The sequence below is a fragment of the Mus caroli genome, unplaced genomic scaffold, assembly GCF_978045245.1.
Source record: "Mus caroli unplaced genomic scaffold, Mus_caroli_1 scaffold_7, whole genome shotgun sequence".
NCBI lineage: Eukaryota > Metazoa > Chordata > Mammalia > Rodentia > Muridae > Mus > Mus caroli.
Window position 1 is genome coordinate 43,844,310 of NW_028227262.1, and position 27,990 is coordinate 43,872,299.

General features: G+C 38.0%; 1 protein-coding gene across 3 annotated transcripts in view; it reads right to left on the reverse strand.

The window, feature by feature from the left end:
* Positions 1-27,990, reverse strand: part of LOC110295968 (contactin-6) — a 370,702-nt gene that overhangs the window by 69,365 nt on the left and 273,347 nt on the right. For all 3 annotated transcript variants that reach the window (XM_021164390.3, XM_021164391.3, XM_085840204.1), the window contains exons 8-11: positions 27,529-27,713; positions 22,428-22,564; positions 17,335-17,464; positions 15,471-15,621 (exon numbers count right to left, since the gene is read on the reverse strand). In XM_021164390.3, the coding sequence (XP_021020049.1) occupies positions 15,471-15,621; positions 17,335-17,464; positions 22,428-22,564; positions 27,529-27,713 (603 nt within the window). The remainder of the gene's footprint in view (positions 1-15,470; positions 15,622-17,334; positions 17,465-22,427; positions 22,565-27,528; positions 27,714-27,990) is intronic.

Genomic DNA, 27,990 nt, shown 5'->3' on the forward strand with positions numbered 1-27,990 from the left:
GTTGTTAGTGCCTACACTGGGGATGCATGCTGTGATGATTTGTATGTAGTTGGCCCAGAGAATGGCACTTTTGGAGTGTGTGTAGCCTTGTTGGAGTAGATGTGTCACTGTGAGTTGGGGTTTGAAGACCCTCATCCTAGCTCCCCAGAAGTCAGTATTCTGCTATCAGCCTTCAGATGAAGATATAGAACTCTCATCTACTCCTACACTTTGCCTGCCTGGATGCTGCCATGTTCCTTCCTGCCTTGATGGTAATGGACTGAACCTCTGAACCTGTAAGCCAGCCCCAATTAAATGGTGTCCTTATAATAGTTGCCTTAGTCATGGTGTCTATTCAGAGCACCTAACTAAGACACAGGCAGAAGGGTTCATGGGGTGGGGTTCTCTAGCAAAAATAGTGAGCACATTGGGTCACACGCACCACTAAGAAATCATGTACCAAAAATATATAAAGTGGATATATCTTCTGAGGAATGACTCTTGTGCTTCTCTGACTCTTGCCTCCAAGTGTATGTTGCCCAAATAAATGTGAAGTAGTACAATTTCATTTAGATATATTGATAACCTATATTTTATACACTTAAAAAATAGAACCACTGTGTAGGATCTCTCTCTCTCTCTCTCTCTCTCTCTCTCTCTCTGTGACTGTTTTCTTTCTCTATTCCCTCTCTCTGTATATGTGTGTATGTGCGCATTTATGTGTGTGTGTGTGTGTGTGTGTGTGTGTGTGTGTGTGTGTGTGTGAGAGAGAGAGAGAGAGAGAGAGAGAGAGAGAGAGAGAGAGAAATTGTTCTAAGAGGAGTTTTTAATTTAGCACTGAACAACAACCACACAATGTATGTGGTATTGAGGTCACCTATAGTTCAACAAATAGGTACTATAAGTCATCAGAAATCTAATTAAAATTCTATGATGTGGTGTTACAATTATATTCAGCCCTGGAGCCAAGGCTTCCTAGAGTGGAATGCCTTTCCATGACTTATTGGTTGCATGACTGACAGGGAGCATGATGTTTAACTTTGATAAGGCTTAAGGTTATTTATACAAAAGATAAATACTATAAATAAATATCTATCATAGACATATTGTGAAAATCACATAAAATGATATATCTAAAATTTTGGCACATCATTTTTCTAGGATGGGATGGTATAAACAGATGCAATTCCCATTATCATCATTTTTGTGTGATGAAAGTCAGGGTCAAGTGTGGGAAGGATAGATTTCTGGATGCATTGGTTAATTTAATCAGAGGTAGGCAGAAAATATATATTATTAAGGATAACTGAACATCCTTTAAGTCATCAGTCAGCTGTTGGATGACTCATGAAATAATTTTAGTCTCCTTTCTTATAAATATAGGATCCTCTGGGAAAGGCATCTTATCATACAGAAGGAAAGTCAATATTGGAACTGGGAAATACAGTATAACTATTTCAAATGTCAGACTCACTTGAAAGCTGCAACTTAAGTTGTTCACATAATAAGCACCCCCATACCAATTCTTCTACATGAAGAAAAGTTCTATCCACCCTTCAAGTAACACATCAGTTACCTTCACCTTTTATAGCTTTCTGAACTGCTGGGAATAAATAATTAATGGCATTCTCTGTCTTTAAGCCACTTGGTGAATTTGGTCCATTGTATGGGAATTGTGATCCTATTTACCCTGATGCTAGACTCCATTCCCAGGATGTTACACAATGTTGGTTAGATTGATTTGCTACTGTGCTCATAAATAAATAAATAATTTGATAAATAATGATGTACAATAAGTTTATAGATCTATACTCTATGTCAGTCGATGTCAAGTTCTTTTTGATTGGATATTTTCTTTATTTACATTTCAAATGTTTTCCCTTTCCAGATCACCCCTTCAGAAACCCCCTATCACACCCCATCACCCCCGGGCTTTATGAGTATGCTCCCCTACATACCCACCCACACCCATCTTTCTGCCTGGCATTCCCCTACACTGGAGCATCGAACAACCTCAGGCCCAAGAGCTTCTCTGCCCACTGATGTCCAACAAGGCCATCCTCTGACACATATGCGACCAGTGCCATCCAGAGAACCAAATAATCCTATTAAAAAATGGGAACAGCCAGGTGTGGTAGCGCACGCCTTTAATCCCAGCACTCAGGAGGCAGAGGCAGAGGCAGGTGGATTTCTGAGAACGAGGCCAGCCTGGTCTACAAAGTGATCTCCAGGACAGCCAGGGCTATACAGAGAAACCCTGTCTTGAAAAAACAAAAAAAAAAAAAAAAAAAAAAAAAAAAAAACAAAAAACAAAAACAAAAAACAAAAAATGGGGAACAGAGCTAAACAGGTAATTCTCAACTGTGGAAACTCGGATGACTGAGAAGCACCTGAAGAAATGTTTAAAATCCTTAGATTTCAAGTTCTAATCCTGGGATATCTTGGTGATTTTCACACCTACCTTGGACCACAAGTATGAGAGAAATGGGAAAGCAACCGAAAAGGACTCTGGTTCTCCCTCTAGGACATTAGGCAGATTGATTTTCAAGTGTGTTTCAGGACAGTGTTCTTACATAAAATCATTTGGAAAAATTAAAGTGACAGTGTCAAAACCAAAAGGGAACCTTTTGAAAATTTTAATGAGAGTATAACAAATTTATGCAACAGCGTCACTCCTCATCTTGAGCACAGTGGCACAGATGATTTTTTAAAGCTGGGTTCTAGGTGTTATTTCTTCAACTATACCATAATACATCGCAATCTTCTTTGCAATCATACTTACTTTCTCTCAGAATTAAGACAAAAACCATTTTCCTTTGAAGAATTCTATACTTCAAACATATCCAGCAGTCACTTAAAAAAGAGTTAATCCAAGAACAAAAGGTCATTTGTATAAATTACACAAATAATTGACCTTTTCTGTCTATAAAATTATGGCTGATGAATATTGATGTGAATTTTGGAGATATAAATGTCACTTAAAAATGAACACTAACTTACAAAAAAACAAAAAAAATAATGAACACTAATAGTAAGTTGACATCATCCTAAGGCCAATTCGAGTTGTATTTTCACAAAACAAGGCAAGGAGGAGCTTGTGTCTTCACAACAGTGAAAGCAGAAGACTTGGGTTTTCAGTGCATGGGAGAAAGGAACTCACATGAAGGAAGATTGTCTATTATTAGAGGATGAGCAATTATCAATCTAGCCTCAGTTTATCCTGATGTCTGTTGACTAAGGAAGTTATCAAATTGCAGGCTCCTCTATCCTACTTCATAGTTACAGAATCAAAAGTTTGGGTGCATCTCTGGATCTGCATTTTTCATAAGGTTCTTAGTGTGCACAACCAAATTCAAAACTTTCTGACACAGCCTTGACATTCACAGAATCTACGCAGTGAAGCTCACAGGTATGCTCCTGAAAAATTCTATTCAAGTTTTCTGAAGATGCTATGCATTTGCTAGAACTTACTTCTCAAAGTTTCCCTTTGATCTAAAAGCAAGAGGAAAACATTTCAAATAGAGATCCAGAAGTCCAGAAGATAGTAATATGAAACCATACAAACCCATATTTGCAGGCTGGGCTTAAATGCAATCCCCTCCTCTTCCCCTGACCTCTCTCCTCTTTCTGTATGTGTGTGCAGGTAATTATGTGTGAATCTCGATGTGTGTAGTGTTATGAGCATGTGTGCACATACTTGTGTCAGTACATGCTCATGGAGAGGTCAAAGGTCTACTATTTGTGTATTTCTCCATTGTTTTCCACTTTAGTCTTTTTTAAATAATGATTCTGGTACTGAACTTGGAGCTCTTGGCTTTGGATAGGCACTGCTGGAATTCACCTGTTTCATCTCCGATGCCCAACATAGCGTTACAGATTCACCCTGACATTGTTATCTTTGTAGATTGATACTAAGCATGATAACTGGTGCCCTTATACTTGAGCAGCAAGGAATTTACTCAGGAAGACAGCTCTCCAGCCCTAGGCTCTATATCTTTTATGAATGAAAGCTACTTTTAGACAATAGCAGGCAGGTGCTTCTGCGTGTATAGTATAAAATGGTGAGAAACCTAGACAGGTGGAGGCCAGGAGGAATAAAGGAATGAAAATCAGAAAACAGAAGTGAGGAGAGGGCTCAAGATGGACAGGGGTGCACAGAGGATTTTAGCTTATTACATTGTTCTGTGGCAAAGGCAAGAGTGTCAGATGGCTCTTGACATATCCGACATGTATTCCCTGGGAAAGGCTCATCTTAACAAGGCTCTCAGGAGCTGAGGACGAACAATTTAAAATTTTATTACAAAGAGGCAGCACAGGAGGGAGGCTGTAATAAGCCTGGCATTATGCAGACTGCCACACTGTCTTAAACATGGGAACATCTGGTTCAGTTGCCTACTTGATACTCATACTACCTGATGGACTAAACACTATTACATTAAGTAGTTGGTGGTACAAAATAAAATTAGGTTTATTTGCTCCCTTCTATTAGGAAGTTCTGCAAGTATCGAGAAGACATTCAGCAGCCTTTTTTATTTTTTTCTCAGCTCTTGCTGGATGATGATTAAAGCAGCAAGGAAATGTGTGTATGGAAGGGTTCTTTTATTATTAAGCTAGCACTTGGGAGACTAGGCAAGAGAAGAACATATATAATAATCACTCAGAAGATAGTTACTGTAAAATATAGAGGAGCATCTAGCAGTGAGAATAAAAAAAAATGACTCTCTTACATCTATGTAGCCAGATTATTGCTGCCTGATGCCATACAAGTGAAACAGCTACTCAAAGGTTCTAAGGGGAAAAAAGCATTGGTATATGAATGAGACCTTGACTCTAAATAAAATAACTGCTTTTTCCAAGTAATTTACTCAGGAGAAGAGTAAATTCAATCTCTCTCTCTCTCTCTCTCTCTCTCTCTCTCTCTCTCTCTCTCTCTCTCTCTCTCTCTCTCTCTCTCTCTCCTTCCCTCCCTCTCTTTCTCTGTCTGTTGCTCTCTCTGTGTCTCTCTCTCCCCCTCTTTGTGTGTGTGTGTGTGATACATGTGTGTGTATGTTATGCACCATGCTTTCAGGCTTTCAGACATGTATTTTCATGTTCAATTTTTCCCTCTGGAGAACAGATAGAGCAATGATTTGCTCAATAGTGGAGAGTGGGTGTCTCAAATAATGCCCTCCCATGTTCCCTTTCTCTTTTCCTCCTCTTCTGCAACTTCCTCCTTCCTCTATTCTCTGACATCTTTGTATCCTTCTCTTAATCCTTTTCCACAATTCAATGCTTTGCCCAGAAAAGAAGTCTTGGTGCTGTTGTAGCAAGATGGAGATAGAGTAGGTCTATTATAAATTTGGTGCTTGAAGACAAATATACAGAATAACCAGCACTTTCAGTAACTGGGTGATTCTGCAACACTTAGTAGGCTTATCTGTTCCTTTCTTATAATGCATAGGAATATATGAAAAGACTAAGGGTGGTACTACATATTGGACAATGCACATAGAATCTGTGTGTCAATGAAGTTTGTTCATAAATATAGAGTTTAAATAAATAGGTTGAAGTGATATATACTATCTCCAAAGGAGCAGATAGTCTCTCGTGTTTCAAGCCTGTGAGAAATGATTGCATTCTGAGAGCAACTACGTCCACCCTGGGACAGAGTTTCTCTTTTCTAGGGAACTGGGGATGCTGAAGTTTCTTTATATAGAATCTTTCAATTACCTGGGGGAAGATGACACCAGTATAATGTGTACTCTGTTAGAATATTGATCCTTAGTCCTATATCACTATATGGAAAATGTGTTTGTTTTGAGATATATAAAGTGGTTATTTTTATAATTATTGAGCATCTCTCTGGCTACAGCTCTGTTTTATTTCATTTTTGTATCATTGGTAGTAACGTAGAAATTCACCTAATTACTTATGGATTCCATCAAGATTCTTCCAATAATAGGACACAATTAATGTTCTGTTTCTCTTTGTTTTTGTGGTTTGTAGGTCCTACGGCCACTACCACTAATGGTAAGATGATCATGCACAGTGTTTAATGTTGCTTGTGAGAGTGCACTGTTGAGCTGTCTGTTCAGCAGGTTAACATCTCTCATTAAATGCAGGACATGACCCCTGAATAGAGGTAGCCAGAACTGACTAGGCATAAGAGGATGCATTTAGGGCTTTTGATTTCTGTCAGGTCACTGGCTAAGTAGCTCTAAGAGGAAAAGAGGTGATTAATCAAACTCAGCAGATGTGGGATTAATTCCCTCAGTGACCTGAGCATGCCTTGAAGACAGGAGCTGCATCAGCTTTCACCTTGACCTCGCTAAGTGAGGTTTTGGTTGCTCTTATGTCTATAACTGTACACAGGCATCAATGGAACTGCCCAGAGGTCAGATGAGTGATAGACCTGCTTACCGAGGTCTTAGAACACATGGAGACTTCCTATCCTTCTGTATAGGCTTTGCCATTTGTAGCTCAGACCCCCTTCTGGGAGAGACAAGTACTATTTTCTCCAAAATGGTTCAACTGAAAATCAGAAAAACGGAAGGATTTGTTAAAAGCTATCAACTAAATGAGAAGTAAAATTGAGGACTGAACCAACAGTTTTTGACTCCAAATAACTGTAAGAGGAAGCAATTTAAGAAAAGAGAGAGGAGAGAGAAAAAGAGAAGGTTATATACCTGGAGCTACCTACTTGAATACTTTAGCCCCAGGATACAGTGTAGTAACTGAAATATAATAAGTGTTGAGTGAATATTCATAGAATTTATGAAAGAAGTAGCAAATGAGCACATTATGGTTTTATTGATGTTCAAAGTTTCAGTTAGATTGCAGGGGGTAGGGGTGAATGAGACATATAGGCTCAGATCTTTAAATATTTCACATGGTGGTAGTGTTTAGAGGTAGGTAGTTGAACGTTAGGAGTTGGAAGCCTACTAGTAAGTATGTCAGTGTGGGCAGCCTTTAAAAGTAAATAGCCTTGACCAGTTTCCAGGTCTCTCTCTGCTTCCTAAGTGAGACTGAAGATGTGACCTCTCAGCTTTTACCACTGCCTCTGGTGACATGCCATGCCCATCATTTTGGAATTTTCTTCTGGAACTGTTAAGTCTAATTATACTATTCCCTCAGTGACTTTTGGCCACAGTGTTTTGTCATTATAAAAGAAAATTAATCTCCCCTGCCATCCAATGGGCAAAGAGATTCCTTGGTGGTGGTGGTATTCTTGTATCACTCAGGGGCAGAGCAGATGCTCGTCTTAGCTTGATGCTGAGCATGGTAGCCAAAGCTGTCTTATGCCTGATAATCATAAAACTCAAAACAAACCAAATCTAGACAGCGCAGCATGGAAGAAGGAAGACAGACAGAGGCAGGCTGCCATGCCACTAACAGACTTGCCCTCCAGTATGCAGCCTAGGCTGGCCATAGATACCATCTTGCTGCTACAACATGTAGCAGCTTGGGCGAAAGGTATTCCCCAGATGCCTGTCAGCCTGCAGTGTGAGCCTTGACAATGCATGTGTATGTGGTGGTCAGATGGGAGAGATAGAGAAGTCAAACAGTTTGAGCATTACAAAGAAAAACGGAACTGCAGACTCGGAAGTGGAAAGGAGTAGACTGGGCGAGTGGCTAGACCTGACACTTGTGTCTATGGTGAGGTCCCAGCCTAAGCTGGAGGACCATTTGAGAATATGGTGGTGTCCCTGGTCAAGACAGCCACGAGGGTCAACAAGGATGTCCAGGGTCTGAGCATAACTGGCTGTAATCCTCACTGGATATGGTACTCTGGAGAGTTGGCCCCATCTTTCACCAATGGCAGCACTGGGTTGAGCAGGTCCTGCACCTCCACTGGGCAGTACAGTAGTGCTGGTCCTGGCAGAAGGTGCACAGGAGAATCATTCCCTGAGGGTGAGAGCACAAGAGAGGTTCCCTGACCAGTCAGGCATGAGGTGGTGTGGGTGTGAGGGGGATGCCCTACCCCTAAGCGCTGGAAGCCTACAGTGACCAGGAGAGCTGGTACTGTGAGCATGGGAGTGGGAGAACAAGCCCTGTCCATTCAATGGCTTTAGCACTCTGGAGGGTTAGCCCTGCACCTCACTTAGACAACACAGGTGAGCTAGCATTGATGACAAAGGCCAGTCCCAAGGGTGTGAAAGCATGAGCAGGGAAGCTTGCCCTGCCCCCACAGAAGCTGCAGCACTTGGGAGAGTGGGCCTTGATCCTTGACTGGTCAGTATAGTGAAGCTGGCTATAGAGGTGTGATTGGGATGAGTCAGCCTATGGGCATGAGAGGGGGGAAACCTGCCCCCTGAATCCTGCTGATGGTGGCATTGGGTGGAGTAAGCTGAGCAGTGGTGGAGACTTCACCCTAGTGCAGTTAATGGAGATCTGGCAGGCTGAGGAGCTCAGGTAAGACCCAGGCACAGCCGGGATCCAGGGCTCTGAACTGGCCCACCTCCAAATCTGTATAATCTGTGAATGATTGGAGCATATAAAAGAGCGTGTCCTCCCGGGCATGGTGGAACATGCCTTTAACCCAGCACTCGGGAGGCAGAGACAAGCAGATTTCTGAGTTCGAGGCCAGCCTGATCTACAAAGTAAGCTCCAGGACAGTCATGGCTATACAGAGAAACCCTGTCTTGAATAACAAAAACAAACAAAAAACCAACCAACCAACCAAACAAACAAACAAAAAACACAAAACAAAACACAAAAAAACAACAAAAAAAGAAAGAGCATGTCCTGCTGTTCCAAAGCTTTAGGATCTCCCTGACACAGGGCAACAATGGGATAACAGGAAGAGTCCCAGTGAAGAACCAATATTGATGGTGTTGCAGAAGTCAGAGGTCTTGAACCAAACCACTGGCTCACTGCAAAGAATATTTGCAAGTGAAAATGATTTGACAGAGAGACAGGCTGTAAAAAGTATATTGTGTCACATTATAGCTTCCATGATAAGATGTTTTTGATGCTTTGTTTTTATTGTTCATGCTGGTGTGTGTGTGTGTGTGTGTGTGTGTTTTATTTTGTGGGGGAGGCTACAAGGGTAAAAGATTGATATGAGGGGCAGAGTGATGAGCAGGACAAGGGTCCATGATGTGAAACTCATAAAGGAAAAAGTTACCCCTACCCCCAATAAAAGAAAAGTAGCTGATATAAAGCTGATATAATGTGCAACCACTAAAAAAAACAGTATAAGAGAAAGAAAGGAAGCATTTATTACAGGAAATAAAAAATATGTACTCAATGTGTTACGTTCTAGCTTGTGTTGTGTGTTCAGACTGTCAGGTTGAGGGAACAAATGAGGCCCAATGTCTTCTCGGGTTTTCCTTTTAATGATACTTTCTCCTTAAACTTTGAATCTTCCCACCTGCGTTGAGTGATGATTCTTAGAAATGATCCTGTTTAGCTTAGGAATTTACACACCTGAGTAAATCACTAAGATATACATGAACCTTCAGTCAACAAAGAACTTACTATGTTAACTAGAGGAGCACTCATTTTTGTTGATATTGACCACATAATCAACACACAGGCAGTATTTATGTGGACATAATAATCAATAATTAATTAATACAGCAGCATAAAAGAAGTAACACTAGCCTGGTGTTTTCCCCCATCTTTCAGGGTCATAGAGAGTGATGAGAATGTCTAAGTTCAATGTCAAGTGCCTTGACTTCTGTCCAATTTATGCACTAATTCTGTTGTATCACTTAAAAGAATGAGCCAGACATTGTATAACCCATGCTCACAGGGAGGGAGATTTTTCTGCCTTCATAACTCTAATAGTTGAGACAGAAATCTCCAAGTAGCCAAGACTATGGTGATACTATATAAGCTGATAAGAAACATGTTACCTATATTAAGACCTGGTGCTTGGTCTGAGATAATGGATTTATAGATTAAAACACTTGTCAACATGACTTCAAACAGGAGATGGTTCAGCGTATTCTCCTTCATCTCCAGACTGGCAAAACTACCTGGATATAGAAGGAGAGAATGTGGTTCCAAGTATTAGTCTCTTCACCTGCAGGGTCTGTGATGGAAACTCTTGATTCACAAAAGAGGAAAGAAATTGTCCAAACATATATATTGTCACCCCTTTTTGGAAGTAGGTAATACAGTTTGATTACTTTGAATGAGCTTTTAAAAATTTCTCTCAACCACCTTCAGGTAGTTACAATTGACTGGCAATAAGAGTTAGGGATAATGAAATTTCAAATAAGATAGTGCCATATGGACGTTCTATACCAGAAGCCTAAAAAAATAACTTACTAACTAACTAACTAAATAAATAAATAAAATCTGTTTTTCACACTTCTATTTTCAAGGTCAAGAACCAAAAACTTCTACTTAAAATCACTGGAAACATCAAACATTTTATACTTCTCTTTAATTTGATTTATGAGTACAAGTGAGTCATTTATTATCAGATATATGGGAAAAGCCTAAAGTATATATTTTCATATTTTTTGTTAAAATGTAATGATCAACTTGGTGTGAGATTAAGAATGTGCAACAGGATTCTGTTATCTGTCTAAATTTAGGATGCGGCCTTGTACAAATTTGAAAATAATTTAGAAAATCTGTCATTCCTCTTTAAGTCAGACTATTCAACAGTGCGTCTACTTACACAATTAAACCTGATTTTAAAAATCTAATTTAAAAATAATCTGTGAGCATCCCTTATGTCTAGTATTCTGTTGTTGTTTCTTAGACAATGTCTTTCCAGTTGCCTTGAAAATCTCTCTCTTCTCTCTATCTCTCTCCCTTTCTCTCCCTCTCCCCCTCCTCTGTCTCTCTCACATACACATACATACATAGGCAAAGACAAACAAATCTTATAATTTTATTTTTATGTTTTAGATGTAGTAGTTAATTTGTGATTAATCTAATAATTTTTCTGTGACAATGCTTAGAACTTTAATATTTCCTTTTCATGAAGTCATCTTCCATTATGGTAGCCATTTTGAAGTTAAATACAATTATTTGGCTAGGATTTGTCCTGTATCCAACAATGGTTCAGTTCCCATCTCATGGTGAGGCTGCTAGTTCAAAGAAGGATCTACCTTATACTTGATGTGTTAAAAAGAGAGAGCATCAGAAGCAAATTTTAAATGATATCTTTTAAATTCATTTTACATAAGGAGGCCTATGGTAGAAAAAAAATCTCAAATGTGCACTCATAATAAAACATTGCAGGATTATAACCCAAATTCTTTGCTATAGGAGAAAACAGTAAAATCCACTAATCCTAATGGTCCCTTCTCTTCCAATTTATTTTCTTCACCTTTCCCTTTCTCTTCCCTCTTTTACCCTACTCTTTCTCTTTTCTCTTTCTATATTACCTTTTTTTTCATATTCAACTTGTTCGAAAATCTCTATGACAAGACCACATAAAACACCATTAAGCAAACACAAATGGCAGCATGATGCTCTGCTTTCCAATAAGCAGCATGAAGTCACACTCTTAATGAAACCAATGAGGTCAGAGGCAATAGATGAGGGGACAGGGCAGTAAGCCTGCAGAGATATGATGTCCTACAGAGCCAGCTCCGTGCCCTTTACAAATTACTTCAGTATTCATCATACCAGGTAGACATAGATGCCTGTAATTACTACATCCTGCTAGGGCTCAATTATATCCTTTTTTTTTTTTTTAGAATGCACTCCCCAAATTTAATTTGTTTGCTTTTTATTGTTAAAATGTGTAATGAAATCATTGAACTAGCAGAAGATGTTATTAGGAAGGTTCTTTGTAGGTTAAGAGGCCACAGAAATCATTCCTTTCATCACAGTCAGGAGAGCTTGAATCTCTGAGCATTAGTAACTGCTACAAGGCTGAGACTGATTCTGTCTTGGGCAAATGAAAGATAAACAACAACAACAACAATAAAATGTTCCTTATGCGTTTTGGGTTTCTTTCAGCACCACTTCCAACTTTTGCAGTTTCTCTGGTGAGTTTTGTCTTCTCTGACACCTGGTGCTTTGGCATTAAGGTCATGGAAGGTCACTGGCATCTCTTCCTGCCCTACAGGTATATAGAACACAAGAAGCAAACCACCAAAAAAAAACCCAAAGAACCCAATCAAAAAGTGGGGTATAGAACTAAGCTGAGAATTCACAACAGAGGAATCTCAAATGGTTGTGAAGCATCTAAAAAATGTCCAAAATCCATAGTGATCAGAGAAAAGTAAATCTAAACAACCCTGAGATTCCACCTTATACCAATCAGGATGGCTAAGATCAAAACCTCAGGTGAAAACTCCTGTAAGTGAGGATGTAGAGACAGAGAAACACTTTTTCATTGCTGGTGGGATTGTAAACTGCTACAACCACTCTGGAAATCAATCTGGAGGATCCTCAGAAAGTTGGAACTAGATCTACCTGAAGACCCAGAAATACCACTCTTGGAAATATATCCAAAAGATGCCCCACCATGCCACAGGGGCAAGTGTTCCACTATGTTCATAGCAGACTTATTTGTGATAGACAGAAGCTGGAAACAACCAAGATGTCTCATGAAAGAAGAATGGATACAGCAGATGTGATTCATTTACACAATGAAATACTACTCAGCTATTATGAATGAGGACATTCTGAGTTTTGCAGGCAAATGGACGGAACTAGAAAATATCGTCCTGAGTGAAGTAACTCAGACCCAAAATGTCATGCATGGTATGTATTAACTCATGAGTGGATATTAGCAAAATAAATAAATAAAATAAGAGAAAGAGAGAAAGAAAGAAAGAAAGAAAGAAAGAAAGAAAGAAAGAAAGAAAGAAAGAAAGAAGAACAGCATACACAATATACAGTCCACAGAACTCCAAAAGGTCAGCAAGCTGAAGGACCCAAGTGCCAAGGGAGGATGCCTCAGTCCCACTTAGTAGGGAGAATAAAGCAACCACAAGCATAGAGGGGTGGAGCAACCTGGGATAGAAAGGGGACAGGGGTGAGGGCGAGAGGAGAACCTGATCTGGTATTGGTTGGGAAAAAGAAAACTGAAGCCCTGATGGCCAGCAGAAAGAATGGAAACAGGCAACCTCTGGAGGTAGGAAGTTGGGGGGGGGGGAGGGGCGCTCCAGAATGTTTTAGAGTTCTGTGAGGTGAGAGGCTCTCAGGACTCAAAGGCAGGGACCCTAGATGAAATGCCCTACAATAGGGAGAGGGAACATGTAGAGCCTACCTCCAGCAGAAAGACAGGACATCAAGTGAGGGATAGGGTTGCTATCCCAAAGTTAAACTCTGACCCATAATTGTTCCTGTCTAAAAGAACTGCAGGGATGGAAATGGAGAGGAGCTTGAGGAAAAGAAGGTCCAGCAACAGACCAAAAGGAAGTGGGATCCAGCTCAAGGGGAAGCCCCAAGGACTGACAATATTACTGAGGATATGGAGTACTCACAAATGGAGATCTATCATGACTGCCCTCTGAAAGACCCAGCAAGCAACTGGAAGAGTCAGATGCAGCTATTTGCACCCAACCAATGGACAGAGCTGCTGACCCCCATGGTTGAATTAGGGAAGATTGAAAGAAGTTGAGGAGAAGGGAGACCCTGTAGGAGGACCAGCAGTTTCAATTAACCTGGACCCAAGCCCTCTGGGTCTAGCAGACATTGGACTACCAAACAAGCAGCATACACCAGGTGATATGAGGCCCCAAGTACTTATACAGCAGAGGACTGCAGGGTCTGGGTTCAGTCAGAGATGATGCACCTAACACTCAAGAGACTTGAGGCCCCATGGAGTTTAGAGGTCTGGTGGCATGGAGGTGGGGACATGGTCATGGAGACAGGGTGGAGTGGAGGAGTTATGGTATGTGGATTAGTCAGAGGGTAAACTGGGAGGGGAATAAAATCTGGAGTGTAAATAAATAAATAAATAAATAAATAAATAAATAAAAGACTTTAATCCAGACATATTAAAACAAAAAACAAAAACTTTTTACAAAGGCAAGACTAAACATAAAAACAACAACAACGAAAACGCACTAGGACACTTCCATTTAAATGCTTCATCAGATATCTGGAGATGTTTCTAGACAGCACATAGAACCATGAAAGTTAGAGAGACCAATGCAAATATCTGATATTTGTTATTGTTTCTCTTTTATTCTCTTTTCATTGGCTACAAAAGCAATATTAGGACTGCTTCCATCCAATCAAGGTGCTCACATCCAGCTTACAGAATTTTGTTTCCCTAGCTTCAGACATTTTTACTAGTTTCCATATGACTGAAATCAAGTTGTAATTGTTCATGTGTAGTGACAGCTCATATGCCAGTCTTTCTGGTCATTTGTGTAAAACGGCCAATTGTCTGCCAGCCATGGCCAACCTATCGGGGTAAAAGCTCCTCCATTTTAGTTGAACTGTGACAGTTCCCTTAACTACAGTAATCTACTTTTCAGACGTGTATTCGTTCTCTGTTTTTTGCCTTCCCTGCCTAGTGGGCTCTAAGTTAAGACCATTCAGCAATGATACTCACCCATCACTTGACATTCCTTAACAGGGTACACACTGTTAACTCCTAAAAATGGCCAACTGTGGAGAGCAAAGGAAACTATTTGATTTCACTCATCCTTTCTGCCCTATATGTACCTGAGTGGAGAAGCCGAGCGTACTCTCTAATTCTTACAGTGACCTCCTATGTAATCCCTGGCCGAAATAATGCTAGTGATATTTGTCAATAATACATCCCTTGTCTGTTTTGAGGTCATTCATACTTCACTTTACTTCTTTCTTCATGTGTCCTGTCCTGCCAGACTAGGGTCATTGCTTAATATGATGTTGAAAAGCTCAATGAACTCATATATGCATAATGGTTCATTCACAACAGCAAGACTCAATCATACTTAGGGATTATTCAAATAGAGCTGCCAGCTGTGGCCAAGCTGTCCTTTCTATACACAAGAAAACATAAGAATATATAGAACAATGCAATGTGTATTATTTGTATTATAGTGTATTATATGTAGACCAAATAATAACTCTTCTGTTCTGCTGCTGCGTCCTAGAAAACATTCAAGTGCTGACTTCAGATTTCTCAACTACATCCATTCTCCAAAGAAACCTCACTTGCTTCTCTACAGGAACCTCTCCACATTTTTTTTTCATGTGGTGAATTCATTTTGTCATGGGGTGAACACCTGTGTGACTATTTAAAAACCACAGTACCAGGTGTGTGCATCTGAGTGTCTCCTGCCTTTGTGTAATGTTCTCAGTGGTTTCTCAGCAGGCTGGGTCAGGGAAAAGCCTTCAAACTGAATATAGAGAAAGGTCTTAAAGGGGTTTAAAAATATACCTCTATTATAAGTGTGTGCAATAAAAATGTTGCAGGCAAATTATACAAACAGGCTTTAACTTTAAAGCTCTTTGTGTGTATGCAGGGTGTGAAAACTTTTGGCATCTTGGGGGTACCCCACAGGAAGTTTATTACTGAAGAAAGAAGCTGGATTTAGGAGATGGCAGATTATTATTTTTTTTAAATGTGTATATAAAATAAGGTGTTTTACCTTTTACTTTGCTTCAGGTTCTCTGTTCCTCTTTTCCAGGAAATCGATGCTTTGGGGAAAGCATTTGGTTTGCATTCAATAGAAATATCACCACCAACTTGAACAACTGAAATTTTTTTAATGGGATTTTTGGAGAAATCTGGAGCTGAGGCTAAAACCAAAATCAAAAATTGAATTGTTAAATCACTCAGTTAATGTGGACTAAGTTAAGTTTAAACCAATATATTGAATAAAACTTAACATTTGTGTTAAGAATTAGTTCCAATATGTTCAAGTTGTTTTAAGGCCAGTTTAAATACACACACACACACACACACACACACACATACACAAACACACGTACACAAAACACATACATTCACACAATATATACATATACATAGATAAATACATATGCATATACATGCTTTACATCAGTGAGGCAAATCACAAGTACTTTGTCACTCTGCACAAATTCTTTTAGAAAATTCAATGGAGGAAATTATATGTGTTGTCTACAGAAGTAGATCATGTAAGTGTAATTTAAAACCTTTCCATTTGTCAGTCTTGGTTATGTTCCTACTAAGTTGGATGTACAATACTGAAGCAAGCATAAACAAAGAGCTGGGGAAGCACCTATACCCTCCATGGTCCTCAAAGGTGGATGTGTACATCTCATTTCAATTTCTAAAGTTTGAGTGAACTTAGTTTTCACATAGATCAGGCTGTCTGACTTCTTGGTTTTTCAGGAATTGCTTCTCTGCCTTCATTTGACCTGTGCAACTTTCTTTTGTGATCCCAGATTGAAAAGAGTGTCCTCAATTAAGGTTCTATTTGGCTTGCCTTGTGTTTGGATATTAACCAGTTAGTTTTTGACCATACAAATAGCCACCTTTTACATTTAGCTATTTTCTCAGTTAAAGTAAAGTTCAGCAAAAGTAAGGATCACTCTCATTTGAGTATTTTTTTATACTTGGATCCTGGTATATAATAAATGTTCAGTGGGGTGGTAGCAGTTAAATGCTTGACATTCCAAAGCCTATATTTGTTGTCTATCTTTGTCATCTTTCCTACCATTCTTCCTATCAACAATCAACTCATAGGTAAAGATGCCAGACTCATTTATTGAAGGAGACACCTTTGCTTGAATTTCATGAGGTGGCAATTTCTCTCTGTTCCAAACTTTCTACCATAAGACACTGTTTTCCTTGTTCCAAACTTTTCTCAGTGTTTTCATGGCAACGTGACAAGAATTCTCGTAAGTAAATGAAGGGAGTTTGCTTTAGGAGCTTAAGAAATTATTCTTTTTTAATCACAGAGACAGGTGTGGCAGGATATCATCTCACTTTATTCCTGCCTTGAATATGGACTTGACATCCACAGCTACAATAGGCCATATTGAACATACACATCTACACATCTTTCAGGAAAGGTTTTCAGTGTAAATGCCTAGCTACAATGTCCTACTTGACATCCAGTGCACATCTTAGAGAAGATAAAGTAGGTCACCATGTCTTAAGTCTCTATAAACTGTTCTTTGACATTCTTATCCCTGTGGGGTTGAAATTAGTTCTTATGCTTATATTTGTAGCTAAAAAGATTTTTATTGAGTTCTATTTGGTTTGTACTCCAAGACCACCCACTAGAATCTAGTTAGCTGGGTAACTCTCTTTTGAATTGGAAATATCTAGTGGATATTAATGCATTGTCAAGTCAGAAGAATAACTAAAACATCTTAGGGCTAAAATATTTAATGTAGAATGCTAAATGAAATATTTCTCATTGTTTTAAAGGAAAGTAATTTCTAGTACACAGGGGAATATCAGGTTCGGATCTTGTAAAAGTGATACTTCAAAACTTTTTTGGTTATAAATGAATGACTCACCTAAAACTCTCAATTCTGCATTTGCATAAATTGTCTGATATTTGTTTTCTGCAGCACACTGGTAGATCCCAGAGTCTGATATGTTCAGCATGGTGATGATAAGAGTCCCATTTTCAATCTGAATTCTTTCCTAATAAAGGAATAGCCACACAAAAGGTGTTGTTATATTACTATAAAAGGTGTTTCACTGTTAATGAAATTCTTTTGCACAAAGTATGTTAATAAACAACATTTGTGCCTATCACCAAGGACTAAAATGTTTTGGCCCTTTAATTCAAGAACCTGAATATATACATATGTGCATATATGACATATATATGCATATGTGTATATATATATGTATACATTATATATATATATATATATATATATATATATATTAAAATATATAGTGGAACAAGTTTTTGGCCAGAAGTATCCAAGTTAACTTATGTCCGTATAAATTGCCCTTCTTTTAAAGGAATATATGGAATTGTCTGTTGTATGATATTCAAAATAATGTAGCATATTCCACCATTCTGGAATATGACCAATTCACAATGTGTTGCTTGAATTCTAAGTTAGAGAAGCAGCGGCCTTCAGTTTGGTAACCTCTAACACCGCCTGCCTCAGTAGCTAACATCTGTTACAAAAACCCATATCAGGAAACAAAATACAATTTTGAGTGCACATAGTAAAGTAGTTAATATTATGAATCTACCCTAAACTAAACATTTTGATGTATCTACTACCAATCTCTAAGTATAAGTGGTTTAAAGAAAACAAAGATAAAGAGAACACACTCAAAAGGCATCCTGGGAGAAAGCTCCACAAAAACAAATACACACACAAAAAAAATACATTGTTTTTAGCTTCCAAATAAAAGATTTTTTGAGACTCTGTCTATGGCTACATGTGGCAAATAAAAGGCAGCATTATCTGGAGAATTTTCTAGGGGAAAATTTTCCCATGAGATAGACATAAGAGGAAGCCTGTTTGAATTGGAAGTGTGTATTAAGCCTCATATCGTTTCTTATCAAGCAGGGACTTTCTTTTTTTTATTTTTAATATTTTTTATTACATATTTTCCTCAATTACATTTCCAATGCTATCCCAAAAGTCCCCCATACCGCCCCCCACTTCCCTACCCTCCCATTCCCATTCTTTTGGCCCTGGCATTCCCCTATATTGGGGCATATAAAGTTTGCAAGTCCAATGGGCCTCTCTTTTCAGTGATGGCCGACTAGGCCATCTTTCCATACATATGCAGCTAGAGACAAGAGCTCCGGGGTACTGGTTAGTTCATCATGTTGTTCCAACTATAGGGTTGCAGATCCCTTTAGCTCCTTGGGTACTTTCTCTAGCTTCTCCATTGGGAGCCCTGTGATACATCCAATAGCTGACTGTGAGCATCCACTCCTGTGTTTGCTAGGCCCCTACATAGTCTCACAAGAGACAGCTATCTTTGGGTCCTTTCAGCAAAATCTTGCTAGTGTATGCAATGGTGTCAGCGTTTAGAAGCTGATTATGGGATGGATCCCTGGATACGGCAGTCTCTAGATGGTCCATCCTTTCATCACAGCTCCAAACTTTGTCTCTGTAACTCCTTCCATGGGTGTTTTGTTCCCAATTCTAAGAAGGGGCACAGTGTCCACATTTTGGTCTTCATTCTTCTTGAGTTTCATGCGTTTAGCAAATTGTATCTTATATCTTGGGTATCCTAAGTTTTGGGCTAATATCCACTTATCAGTGAATACATATTGTGTGACTTCCTTTGTGATTGTGTTACCTCACTCAAGATGATGCCCTCCAGGTCCATCCATTTGGCTAGGAATTTCATAAATTCATTCTTTTTAATAGCTGAGTAGTACTCCATTGTGTAAATGTACCATAATTTCTGTATCCATTCCTCTGTTGAGGGACATCTGGGTTCTTTCCAGCTTCTGGCTATTATAAATAGGGCTGCTATGAACATAGTGGAGCATGTGTCCTTCTTACCGGTTGGGACATCTTCTGGATATATGCCCAGAAGAGGTATTGCTGGATCCTCCAGTATTACTATGTCCAATTTTCTGAGGAACCGCCAGACTGATTTCCAGAGTGGTTGTACAAGCTTGCAATCCCACCAACAATGGAGGAGTGTTCCTCTTTCTCCACATCCTCGCCAGCATCTGCTGTCACCTGAATTTTTGATCTTAGCCATTCTGACTGGTGTGAGGTGGAATCTCAGGGTTGTTTTGATTTGCATTTCCCTGATGAATAGGATGTTGAACATTTTTTCAGGTGCTTCTCTGCCATTTGGTATTCTTCAGGTGAGAATTCTTTGTTCAATTCTGAGCCCCATTTTTTAATGGGGTTATTTGACTTTCTGGAGTCCACCTTCTTGAGTTCCTTATATATATTGGATATTAGACCCTTATCTGATTTAGGATAGGTAAAGATCCTTTCCCAATCTGTTCGTGGTTTTTTTGTCTTATTGATGGTGTCTTTTGCCTTGCAGAAGCTTTGCAGTTTCATGAGGTCCCACTTGTCAATTCTCGATCTTGCAGCACAAGCCATTGCTGTTCTATTCAAGAATTTTTCCCCTGTGCCCATATCTTCAAGGCTTTTCCCCACTTTCTCCTCTATAAGTTTCAGTGTCTCTGGTTTTATGTGAAGTTCCTTGATCCACTTAGACTTGACCTTAGTACAAGGAGATAGGAATGGATCGATTCACATTCTTCTACATGATAACAACCAGTTGTGCCAGCACCATTTGTTGAAAATGCTGTCTTTCTTCCACTGGATGGTTTTAGCTCCCTTGTCGAAGATCAAGTGTCCGTAGGTGTGTGGGTTCATTTCTGGGTCTTCAATTCTATTCCATTGGTCTATTTGTCTGTCACTATACCAGTACCATGCAGTTTTTTTTATCACAATTGCTCTGTAGTAAAGCTTTAGGTCTGGCATGGTGATTCCACCAGAGGTTCTTTTATCCTTGAGAAGAGTTTTTGCTATCCTAGGTTTTTTGTTATTTCAGATGAATTTGCAGATTGCACTTTCTAATTCGTTGAAGAATTGAGTTGGAATTTTGATGGGGATTGCATTGAATCTGTAGATCCTGCCAATCCATGAGCATGGAAGATCTTTCCATCTTCTGAGATCTTCTAGAATTTCTTTCTTCAGAGACTTGAAGTTCTTATTATACAGATCTTTCACTTCCTTAGTTAGAGTCACGCCAAGATATTTTATATTATTTGTGACTATTGAGAAGGGTGTTGTTTCCCTAATTTCTTTCTCAGCCTGTTTATTCTTTGTGTAGAGAAAGGCCATTGATTTGTTTGAGTTAATTTTATATCCAGCTACTTCACCGAAGCTGTTTATCAGGTTTAGGAGTTCTCTGGTAGAATTTTTAGGGTCACTTATATATACTATCATATCATCTGCAAAGAGTGATATTTTGACTTCATCTTTTCCAATTTGTATCCCTTTGATCTCCTTTTGTTGTCGAATTGCTCTGGCTAGGACTTCAAGTACTATGTTGAATAGGTATGGAGAAAGTGGACAGCCTTGTCTAGTCCCTGATTTTAGAGGGATTGCTTCAAGCTTCTGACCATTTACTTTGATGTTGGCTACTGGTTTGCTGTAGATTGCTTTTATCATGTTTAGGTATGGGCCTTGAATTCCTGATCTTTCCAAGACTTTTATCATGAATGGGTGTTGGATCTTGTCAAATGCTTTTTCTGCATCTAACGAGATGACCATGTGGTTTTTGTCTTTGAGTTTGTTTATATACTGGATTACGTTGATGGATTTCCGTATATTGAACCATCCCTGCATCCCTGGGATGAAACCTACTTGGTTGGGATGGATGATTGTTTTGATGTGTTCTTGGATTCGGTTAGCAAGAACTTTATTGAGGATATTTGCATCAATATTCATAAGGGATATTGGTCTGAAGTTTTCTATCTTTGTTGGGTCTTTTTGTGGTTTAGGTATCAGAGTAATTGTGGCTTCATAGAATGAGTTGGGTAGAGTACCTTCTGTTTCTATTTTGTGGAATAGTTTGTGAAGAACTGGGATTAGATCTTCTTTGAAGGTCTGATAGAACTCAAGAAGGGACTTTCTTATAATAAGTTCTTAAATAATTTTCTTAAGAAATTATTGTATTTCCTTTAGCAGTACAGTGCTGTGAATGCAGATTCTGCATTCCTAGTAGACAGGTTATTAAGCTCCATCTTCTACTCACTGTTCTGTAACCTTGGGAAATGTTTTCATTTCTCTAAATGCTTCTCAGGTGGTTCCTACCCACACGTTCTGTTCTGAAAACTAATTTTACCTTTAGTTGCTACTGCATTCTGTTGGACAAATGTCTTAGCCTCTCTGAAACACATTTTCTCATCTATTTGAAGGAATGGTAACTCTCTCTCTCTCCTACACTATCTTGAAGACAAAGCAATGTTCAGAAAGAAGCAGAACATGAAACCTGACTCACAGTAGAACACATCAAATTTAGCTTTGATGATGAAGCAATGTTTTAAATGTATTGCTGTTTAGAATATTTTATTGTTTTCCTCGAGGACATTAAACTTTCTACAGTGTCTCTATTGGACCCACCTCTAGTTCCTCATGCTATCTCCCTGTATATCCATCATAATACCATCATCCCCTCCCACCTTCATGTCTTCTTCTTCTTCTTCTTCTTCTTCTTCTTCTTCTTCTTCTTCTTCTTCCTCTTCTTCTTCTTCTTCTTCTTCTTCTTCTTCTTCTTCTTCTCTCTCTCTCTCTCTCTCTCTCTCTCTCTCTCTCTCTTTCTCTCTCTCTCCCTCCCTCCCTCTCCTGCTTGCTTGCTCTTGCTCTTGCTCTCTCTCTAGCTCTCCTTTTCTTTCCTTTTCCCACTGAATCCAGTTAATGCTGCCCGAACGTGTGCCAATGACCACATCTAGATGTGGGTGGATTCATCACTGATAGTGTGACTGTGTCTAAGTTTTCTATCCCAGCCCACTTTTCTTCCTTCTAGTTTAAGGATAAAAAAAATGAAATTTCCTTTCCTGGAGCACACTGAATGCTCCATAGACATGAGTTAATGTTGAGAGTGACTTTTATGAACAAGGAGTTTCTAACATCTAGTTCCTTACTTCTGTGTTGAGATGTTGACCATTCTTTAGCCACGTGTACGAAGGATTTGGATTTCCACTAGCTTTGCATTCCCAAAACAAGCTGTCATAGATAGAAAGGTATGTATTTTGGATTTTCTGTTCCCATTCTGGGGGAGCTATTTGGAAAAAAAAAACAGATCAAGGATATCATGTTGGCAAATCAATCAAGGTAATACAGTGTGTTCCAAATTCTTAGTGATTAGGAGATTAACTGAGCCCAGGTGAACTTCCGTTATATTATTTGAGGTATGAGGGGAGGGGGATGCAGGAGCCTAGTAGGGGCAACCATCACAATTATCAACCCATATTTGGCTCAAGCTAAAGGTTGCTGTCTGTCATTTGGCTGCACCTGTGCAACAACTTGTAAATTCTGAGTAAAGGTCAAAATACAGAAGACAGCTAAAGAATATTGCCATGCTAAATAACAGTACATATGTCAACTGAGAAGAAGAAACTAAGTCCTAACCCTTTGAGGGAAACTTTTCTTTAAATATACATGTTTAAAGCCTACAAAAAGTAAATGTATTTAAATTAGAAATAATTAAGCCCAATATCTTGACACATATAAATGGGAACCTCCACTCATTATTTGATAGTCCAATATTCTGTTGGCTCTTGAGAAGGAATGCAGGTTTTGGGAGTTGTAGGAGAATGAAATATTTAACTTTAAACCTACAAATGGAATTAATTTTCTGATGTAAGAAATTTCTTCCTATTTGCAAACATAAAGCAACTAGTGTTTTTAGAATGAGTTACTTTACAGTCATTCAGGAAAATAGTTAAGTGGATTACATAAACATCCTTTCCATTACAGGCACTTAGAATTGGCACAAAGTTACTGATCTCATCTCTCCTTTATTTAGTTCTGTCTTTGTATACTTGTAGTAGGCAGAGTACCTGTCTTTACTTGGAATCTCTGGATAGGGCTAGCTAGATGTTTTACACTATTGCACTTAATTTATTTAGGATCCCAACACACACATAATGACCTCACAAATGCCTGTAACTTTTGCTGCTACAGGTTCTTATGACTCTTGATTTTTACAGTCATTCAAAACCCACTTCAAGATGGTATTTTAAGAAGTCAGAAGTCAAATTATGGTGAGTACTACTGGTGAGTACTTCTGGTGAGTACTTTATGGTGAGTACTCTGGTGAGTACTTCTGATGAGTACATTATGGTGAGTACTCTGGTGAGTACTTTTGGTGAGTACTTGATGGTGAGTACTTCTGGTGAGTACTTCTGGTGAGTACTTTATGGTGAGTACTTGATGGTGAGTACTTCTGGTGAGTACTAGCATAAATGAGAACATTCAGAATAAGATTTTTCAAGTGGGATAGAAATACTGTCAATTAAAGTGGAGGTATTGACTGTCAACAAGAAAGGGTATCTTGTTTTAAACAAACTTCTAATGAATCTCCATGAGCTATATACCTAGGGAAAGCTAAGTTATACAGGGAAGCATGTATCCCATGGTTCCTGCACATCCTGTCAAAAGATGCAATGGTATTGAATAGGTTGTTGAAGAAGAAATACAAATGAAACTGACTATGAAACAAGACTTAACATGTACCTGATGTCAGACTATTTCAGCCTAGTCCTGTGACATGTTATGCTGCACTCACTACACCAAACAGAAAAGGAAATGGGTTATGTGGAGTTGAAATACTATGTACCACAAAACCTGTGTGTCTGATTTCCAGACTTTGTTATAGTGATACATGCCCACATTATGGCTCTGTAGGGAGCTGGTCACCAAATAGAATGAATCATGTGAGCCCTGGGTGGTGAGACTTAGCCTATGATTATCTCCAGTGGAAATCAGCTCGATTTCCAATTTTAGAACATCCCTCCTGAGGCCTTGAGAAATAAATCATACCAAGGTTTATGAGAACTCAATGCACTAACAAAACTCAATCTTCTTTCTATGTGCTACTAATAAAATAATTTGTAAATGTTTATTAAAAATTGTTACAATACATGCTTGACCTGAGAAAAAATACTTTATAGATTAAAAGGTTTGATATAAGTTTAAAAGATTTATTTTTATTTTAAGTTATATTTATATATATATATATATATGCATTTGCATATATGTGTACATGTGTGTGTTTGTACATGCTTATGTGTCTATTTGTATGTCTGTATGTGGGAATGTGCATGTCCTGAAGAAGTCAGAGGAGTCAGATCCACATGGAGCTGTAGCTGCAGGTTTACTGTTGTGACATGACAGAAATAGCTTCTGGAATATGAAACAATATCTTCTGCAACAGTAATACATGTTCTTTTTTGGTTTTGGTTTTGGTTTTTTTTTGTTGTTGTTGTTGTTGTTGTTGTTGTTTTTTGTTTTTCAAGACAGGGTTTCTCTGTATAGCCCTGGGTGTCCTAGAACTCACTTTATAGACCAGGCTGGCCTCGAACTAAGTAATCCACCTGCCTCTGCCTCCCAAGTGCTGGGATTAAATGTGTGTGTCACCACTCCTGGCTAGCAATACATGTTCTTAAATCTAAACTTTACCTGGAGCAGTATACATACATAGTAAGTAATATATGTTATTTTTAATGTAATAATTACAACATTAAGAAATATTCATTTACTTAATGTGTATATTAATTGTATTCTTAGCATTCTAATGAGAAAAGTCTTAAATGTTTGTGTATGTAAGATATACAGGAAAGAAATGATTTACATATTTAGATTTACCATGTGAGTTTGAGTGTTAGATATTTTTCTCCTACTGCTAGCTGTAGAGCCCTAACAAATGCCTATAGGCACATTATAATTTCTGTAATTATAGTGATACATTAAAGGTTAATTTTATGGTTAAAACCACAAAATATAGAAGGATGGGCAATGTCACCATTCCTGAGTTGTAACTTAAACTTAGCAGTATTAAAAAGAAAGAAAGAAAGAAAGAAAGAAAGAAAGAAAGAAAGAAAGAAAGAAAGAAAGAAAGAAAGAAAGAAAGAAAGAAAGGAAGGAAGGAAGAAAGAAAGTAAGTCTTGGTTTTCTTTAGGTATTATTTCTTTCTTGATTTCCTTTAGGCATTATTTGACTCTGACATAAGTTAACTCTCCTTTTTGTGACATGTAAACTAATACATAACTATGATGGATAGTGATTATCTAATCCATCACATTTGAATTTTTTTCCTTTTCATTCCAAAAGAATCGTTCATATCCATTAAACAGCTGACTAGCTCTGCTGAGATGAACTTGGGACCTTGTGTTCAAAAACTATGGTAGAGTAGAAGGAGTTCACGTTTAGATGATTCTTAAAGGTTTTGACCTTGAATTTGACTATCAGTACCTATGAGATCTTGCTCAGCTTATCTAAAATCTCGAAACAATAACACCACTGAAAATTACTTATGCCTATGATTACTCTAGAAATTATGAATTTATATTAAAAATTCATGTAACCTAACTCTTGATAACTACATAGTTTTAGATAATTTTATTCTGATCCATCACTTAGTAACTTCTTTTTCTACACTATGGAAAAAAAGAAATATTTTTATTAAAACTGAACCAACACTTGTATATTTTTAGTATAGCAAAACTTTCAGTTGTTTCTTACAAACACATTGCCAAAGATGCCAACTGACAAAGACTCTCTGTCCTTTAAGAAATGATACTATTGAAAAACAGAACAAATTACTTTCCTTGGCAAGCATCAGTAAAATTTTAGAACAATAATAAAAGGGAAATTATAGTCTATTTACAGGAAGTAACTTTCACTTCAGGTACAAATTGGAAATTCTAAGTAAAATGGAAAGTAATGCTTCCAAAGGTACATACATTCTCCTCACAGGATATCCAGGCATTACTCTTGTAAGAAAATTGCAATAAACTTTCAAATTATTCAAACATTATTTTTATTAATTTTATTAATGATAGAATTAGGATATATAGAAAAATATTTTGGCTACAAACAATACAGTTTCTAGGAGTTTTATGTCTTAGAATCTCCAAATATTTTAATATTTCCTTTATATATTTTATAGATTTAATATATTTTTAAAAAGAAATTGTGGTGCTGTAAAGATGGCTCAGCATATCAGAGCATTAGCTGTTCTTATAGAAGAGCCATGATTGAGTCACAGCACCTGTATGACACCTAGTATTCTAGACACCATGCACAGGCAGCTTGCATGAGGATGCTGCGCAGAAAAACACACTTTCATATAATAATAATAATAATAGAAATATTTAAGGATGTTTTTATTTTGGTCTGGAAGAAACAAAACCTAAAGATAATATTTGGGTAATGTATACATTCATTATACCACAAAGTTATCCAGTTCAAATGATATTCTAGAAGATATGGTAAAGGTGTATTATGAGGTAATGAACTGATTTTTCTCTCACCTACATATGGACGAACGAGTAGTAATAAATGGAAGTAAATAATTCAAACCACCATTCAGTCAATTTTTCTATTTACTTTTCCTTTTTGTTTGTAAAGCCTATTCAGAATACTAATTAAGAGTGTCATAGGCTACTCCTGATATTCTCTAGGAAAGGATTTGAATGTATAATGAATAATGTATAATGAATACCTTGTATGATAAACTTCAGTGTTGTTAATATGAAACGACTACCATTCTCCAGTTAAATATAATAAGTAATGTCATGTCTTATCTCATGAGTGTGTACAGATGTGTGTGCATGTGCATACATACACATGTGAAGCACAGAGATAGATGTTGAGAGTATGCTTGTTCTACCTTAGTGTTAGAGACAGCAATTCTCTCTGAACTTGGGGTTTGCCTATTGAGTAGACTGGGAAACTCTCCTCAGGGAGACTATGGTATATCCATCTTGATATATGGTTAATAGTGATTTGAATTCAGGTCTTAATACTTGTAAGCACTTTTGTCTACTAAGATACCAACTTTAAAATTTATATTTTAAAGGACATCATTTCTACCTATTAATTACTAAAGTAAGCATCCAACTAGAAATGGGCCTTCCCAATTTCTCTCATGATACATGTCCATAGTATGTCAATGTCTTCTCCTATTTGCTTTCAAGCACAGTAAGAACTCACACACGTTCTGTAATTCTATTTACTCACCATAGAAAATTAGTTGACCCTTTGCAAGGTTTCTCCCTCGAAGGTTACCTGCGATGCACTCATAGAAGCCTTCATCCTCTTGTTGGAACTTGGGGATTTCAAGGATAGCTTGGGATTTACTGTACTTGATTTTCCCTGGCATCGGGCTTCCATCCAACCTTCTCCAACTAATATCAGGGACTGGACTAAACAGTTACACTTCATTAGAATAGACAATGGTTTTGTTATGACATCAGGGTAAAATAAAAGAAACCTTGAAAGTAACTCTCAGGAAAACAATCCAATCTATTATAATGTGATTAGTTTTCAGATCACACAGTCATTCACCACTCACTCATTCAGCCATCTATTTAAGATCTGCTTACTTGCTTTCTATTGATAAGGCAATGTGCTATGCTTAGAGACCATATTAGTAATAGAATACGCATGCTATCTATCCTCATATTGCTTATAGATTAACAG